The sequence below is a fragment of the Ranitomeya variabilis genome, chromosome 2 (assembly GCF_051348905.1).
Source record: "Ranitomeya variabilis isolate aRanVar5 chromosome 2, aRanVar5.hap1, whole genome shotgun sequence".
NCBI classification, from domain to species: Eukaryota; Metazoa; Chordata; class Amphibia; order Anura; family Dendrobatidae; genus Ranitomeya; species Ranitomeya variabilis.
The window spans coordinates 1,108,830,289-1,108,836,288 of NC_135233.1; the positions used below are offsets into that span (position 1 = coordinate 1,108,830,289).

At 44.7% G+C, this 6,000-nt stretch overlaps 1 protein-coding gene across 1 annotated transcript in view; it reads right to left on the reverse strand.

Moving 5' to 3' along the window:
- LOC143810248 (antileukoproteinase-like) overlaps positions 1-4,694 on the reverse strand; it is a 45,111-nt gene extending 40,417 nt beyond the window's left edge. Inside the window, exon 1 of the mRNA XM_077293113.1 lies at positions 4,536-4,694. Coding sequence (XP_077149228.1) covers positions 4,536-4,629 — 94 coding nt within the window. The 5' untranslated portion in view covers positions 4,630-4,694. The remainder of the gene's footprint in view (positions 1-4,535) is intronic.
- Positions 4,695-6,000: the final 1,306 nt, after the last annotated feature.

Consider the following 6,000-nt stretch of genomic DNA (forward strand, 5'->3'; position numbering starts at 1 on the left):
TTGCTCAGGATCACAGCACTTGCAACGTTTAAATACTTACCTTTCCCTGCAACACCGCCGTGACGTAGTCCGCATTTCCTGGGCCCACGAAAAACTTGAGCCAGCCCTACTCCCCCCACAACTTTCCCCCAATTCCCTATGCCCAACTATTATTATACAGTTAATTAAGATTGGCAAGCTTCAGAAACAAGAATGGATGTTTTTGGCATTAAAATGGGCACTGTAGGTGTTTTCCTGGCCTCCACTCACTGCCGACTATGCTTCCCCATTGACTTGCATTGGGTTTCGTGTTTCGGTCGATCCCCGACTTTTATCGATAATCGGCCGACTGCACTCGACTCGACTCTGGACAAAATCGGGTTTCCCAAAACCAGACTCGATCTTAAAAAAATGAAAGTCGCTCAACCCTAGTCTGTACCATTTAGGCCGGCCTCACACTCAGCGTATGTAAATGCGGTCCGTATTTTATGGCCGTAATATGCAGAAATGTCCCCAAAATAGTGGTCCGTATGTCATCCGTAGGCAGGGTGTGGCAGCGTATTTTGCTCATGGCATCCTCCATATGTAATCCGTATGGCATCCGTACTGCGATATTTTCTCGCAGGCTTGCAAAACTGACATCTAATGGATTTATGTGCTCAAATGTTCGTTAAAACACATATACAGTATATATATATATATATATATATATATATATATATATATACATGTCATTGAGACACATATATATATATATATATATATATATATATATATATACTGTATTTATATTTAATTCAGCGCGAGATATGTGAAAAGTCGGTAATTCAATTGCCGGCTTTTTCCTTCTCCTTCACAAACCCAACATGATATGAGATATGGTTACATACAGTAAACCATCTCATATCCCTTTTTTTTGCTTATTCCACACTACTAATGTTAGTAGTGTGTATGTGCAAAATGTGGGCACTCTAGCTTGTAAAATAAAGGGTTAAATGGCGGAAAAAATTGGCGTGGGCTCCCGCGCAATTTTCTCTGCCAGAGTGGTAAAGCCAGTGACTGACGGCAGATATTAATAGCCTAGAGAGGGTCCATGGTTATTGGCCCCCCCTGGCTACAAACATCTGCCCCCAGCCACCCCAGAAAAGGCACATCTGGAAGATGCGCCTATTCTGGCACTTGGCCACTCTCGTGTAGCGGTGGGATATGGGGTAATGAAGGGTTAATGTCACCTTGCTATTGTAAGGTGACATTAAGCCACATTAATAATGGAGAGGCGTCAATTATGTCACCTATCCATTATTAATCCAATAGTACAAAATGGTTAATAAAACACACACACATTATTACAAAGTATTTTAATGAAATAAAGACACAGGGTGTTGTAATATTTTATTATTCTGGTAATCCACCTGATGACCCTCGTTCTGTAACAAAGGAAAAATAAAAACTCAACAATATCTCATACCTTCCGATGCTCAGGTCAAGTCCCACGAAGTAAATCCATCTGAAGGGGTTAAATCATTTTACAGCCTCTGCTGGATGTCCTCATGAACTGGAGCCTGGTAAAAGTTCCCACGCTCGAGTTCATATGAGGACATCCAGCAGAGGGTGCCTCACCGCAACTCAAGGTAACTACAGGTCATTGCCCTGCAATCCATTCATTCCCGGGGGTTTTAGGCTACTTTCACACTAGCGTCGGGAACAACCCGTCGCCGTGCGTCGGGCCGACGTTCCCGACGCTAGCGTGGTCTCCGCCGCACAACGGGGGCAGCGGATGCATTTTTCCCACGCATCCGCTGCCCCATTGTGAGGTGCGGGGAAGTGCGGGGAGGTGGGGGCGGAGTTCCGGCCGCGCGTGCGCGGTCGGAAAAAGCGGACCGTCGGGAGCAAAAAACGTTACATGTAAAGTTTTTTTCTCCCGACGGTCCGCTACAACACGCCCAAGCGTCGCAAAACGGACGCACCGTTTGGCAATGCGTCGCAAATGCGTCGCTAATGTTAGTCTATGACAAAAAAACGTATCCAGCAAGAACTTTTGCTGGATGCGTAGTTTCGGCAAAATGACGCATTTGCGACGTATTGCAGTTAACGCTAGTGTGAAAGTAGCCTTACAGGCACCAGCGAGTGCTTTAGCACAGCTCCTGGCTGTAAAATGATTTAACCCTTTCAGATGGATTTACTTCGTGGGACTTGATCTGAGCGACGGAAGGTATGAGATATTGTTGAGTTTTTATTTTTCCTTTGTTTCAGGATGAGGGTCTTCAGGTGGATTACCAGTATAATAAAATATTACAACAACCTGTGTCTTTATTTCATTAAAATACTTTGTAATAATGTGTGTGTGTTTTCTTAACCATTTCGTACTATTGGATTAATAATGGATAGGTGTCATAATTGACGCCTCTCCATTATTAATCTGGCTTAATGTCACCTTACAATAGCAAGGTGACATTAACCCTTCATTACCCCATATCCCACCGCTACACGGGAGTGGGAAGAGAGTGGCCAAGTGCCAGAATAGGCGCATCTTCCAGATGTGCCTTTTCTGGGGTGGCTGGGGGCAGATGTTTGTAGCCAGGGGGGGGCCAATAACCATGGACCCTCTCCTGACTATTAATATCTGCCGTCAGTCACTGGCTTTACCACTCTGGCGGAGAAAATTGCACGGGAGCCCACGCCAATTTTTTCCGCGATTTAACCCTTTATTTTACAAGCTACAGCGCCCAAATTTTGCACATACACACTACTAACATTAGTAGTGTGGAATATGCAAAAAAAAGGGATATGAGATGGTTTACTGTATATAATCATGTCTCATATCCTGTCGGGTTTGTGAAGGAGGAATGAAAAGCCGGCAATTGAATTACCGGCTTTTCTATAGAACACCGATGCGTATTTCTCGCAAGTCACACTGCTGGTCCGTGTGTAATCCGTATTTTTCTCGCCCCCATAGACTTTCATTGGCGATTTTTTTGCGCAATACGGTGACAAACGCAGCATGCTGGGATTTTGTACGGCCGTAGAAGACCGTATAATACGGATCAGTAAAATACGGCTGATAGGAGCTGGGACATAGGGAATCATTGTGCCGTGTGTTATGCGTATTTTACGGGTGTATTTTCTGCGCTCATACGTCCGTAAAACTCGCCAGTGTGACGCCGGCCTTAGTCTCCTCTCCCTCATCCAGATTCTCCCTGTCAGACTCTTCTGTCCCTTTCATACCATTGTCTCTTTCACACTTCTTTTTCTTGCCTGTCCCCTACATAAATCTTCACATTGTCTTCTCTAGACATCTTGCCCGATTCAGATTTTCTGACCTCACCTGCACACTCATCTGTCCAATTGAGATCCTCTATTCCCCTTTAGACTCTGCTACTTTACAGACCTATTTGTTCTCTTTATATCCGTCTTCCCATTTCCAGTTTCATCTGCCCCTTTTGGCCTCCTTTATCTTCTCCAGACTCGTTTGTTCCCTTTGGCTACATGCACATGTTGCAGATTGGTGTTCAGATTTTTCCACACTGTTTTTGCAAAATCCACAGGTAAACCACACTGCGAATTACCCGCGGATTTGCCACGGATTTACAGCAGTTTTGTGCGTTTTTGTGCGGATTCCACCTGCATTTCTACACCTGTGGATTCCTATTGTGGAGCAGGTGTAAACCGCTGCAAAATCCACACAAAGAATTGACATGCTGAGGAAAAAACACCACTGCGTTTCCGCGCAGTATTTTCCGCAGCATGTGCACTGCGGATTTTGCTTTCCATACGTTTACATGGTACTGTACAATGCAGGGAAAACAGCTGCAGATCCACAGCAAAATCCGCAGCGTGTGCACATAGCTCCTCCGTCAACTCCAGATATCTCTGACTTCTTCAGATCTATCTGTCCACATTCAGTTTCCTCTTCAAACCTCTGTGTCCTCCAGATTTCTCTAAAACATCCCCCCCAATACTTCTATCCACTCAGGATTTTGCTATCTCCTCCAGCATGGGCAGCACAGCAGCCTTGCAGCGCTGGAGGCCTGGGTTCAAGCCCCACTAAGGACAACATCTGCAAAGAGTTTGTATGTTCTCTCCGTGTTTGTGTGGGTTTCCTCTGGGTTCTCCAGTTTCCTCCCACATTCCAAAGACATACTGATAGGGAATTTAGATTGTGAGCGGCGACAATAATGTGTGCAAACTGTAAAGCGCTGCGGAATATGTTAGTGCTGTATAAAAATAAATATTATTATTATTAAATGCTCCCTCCAGATGCCTCTGTCCTCTCCAAACCCCTTTGGCACTCTCCCAATTGCTCTGTCCTCCTCAAGTCTGCTATGAGCCCACTTCAGTTACCATTGTCCCCTCCAAATCTTATTATCCCCATGTAGATGCCTTTTCCTCTCTAGCACCGTGCCCCCTCCAGAATCTTTTGTCCCTTCTAAACTCTTTTTGTTATTAACTTTTTGTCCCCTTAAGATTTCTTTTCAGATACTTTTGTCCCTTATGAATTGTCAGAATACTTAAATATCAACTACAATGTTCTTAATTCATCCATGTTTATCACTTACCATTATCTGGTTTTGGTGGTGAACGTGCATTGGCAGGGTTTCCTGAGCAGCACAGGAAGAATAGAAGCAGGAAAGAAACCTTTACTGGAGACATGTCTTCTGGTCCTGGAGATTTGAGCAATTTGGCTCCAGTGCTACTTATTTTATACAGATGATGGGGGAAGAAGCAGGATGTTCAACAGGTTCCTAACGTTATGTTTGAGTAATGATTTATGAAGCAGGATACACAAATGTGGTGATCAGGACATACAGGTGCCACAACATGTGACTTTTGCATACCCAGTATCTCCACATCTGAGGAGTGAGAGCAGAACTGCAGCTACAGGGGAAACTTCTGCCAAGAGGAAAGCTTATTAGAGGTGCCTGGGAAATTTGGAAGAACAAACAATAAACCGGGTGAAGGATTCTGGGAGAAAGACTTTGCAATGGGAGAAGCACTCTGGACTGGGACAAGGATTCGGTATTGGAAGAAGGACTCTGGAATAGGATAAGACCTCTGGAATTGGAGAAGACCTCTCGACTGGGACAAGAACTCTGTACTGGGGCAACAATTCTGGATTGGGAGAAGAACTTTAGACTCAGACAAGTACTCTGGATTGGGAGAAGGACTATGGATCGGGAGAAGGATGCTGGACTGGGAGAAGGATTCCGAATAGGGAGAAGAACTCTTGACTGGGACAAGGACTCTGGACTGTAAGAAGGAATCTGCACTGAGATACGGACTCTGGTCTGGGACAAGGACACTGTTTTGGGACAAGGACTCTGGATTGGGACAAGGACTCTAAATTATACAATGACTCTGGACTGGGACAAGAACTCTGAATTGGAACAAGTACTCTGGACTGAGACATAGAGTCTGGACTCAGAAAAAGACTCTGAACTGTGACAAAAAGTCTGAACTAGGACAAAGACTCTGGATTGGGACAAGGATTCTGGACTGGGAGAAGGACTCGGGAGTCGGAGAATGACAGTAGATTGGGAGAAGGACTCTGGATTGCAGAAGCAGCATGTATAATAAATAAATAATCTTTATATAGTGAAAACATTCAGCAGCACTTTACAGTTTGCAAACATTATCATCGCTGTCCCTGATGGGGCTCACAATCTAAATTCCCTATCAGTATGTCTTTGGAGTGTGGGAGGAAACCGGAGTGCATGGGAGAAACCCACGCAAACACGAGGAGAACATACAAACTCCTTGCAGATGTTGTCCTTGGTGGGATTTAAACCCAGGACTCCAGTGCTGCAAGGCTACAGTGCTAACCACTGAGTCACTGTCCATGACATTGTAGAGCTGTACTGAGCTGTGTAGCTGTGAACTCAGCATTTGAGTGATCTAGCGGGCTTATTAGAGGCAGAGAATGTTGTACAGCAGTACTGAGCAATGCGACTGTGAATCCAGAATGAACATGATATAAAACACTTAAAACAGCACTGAATAATGATTTCAGCAGGAGAAGGCAGA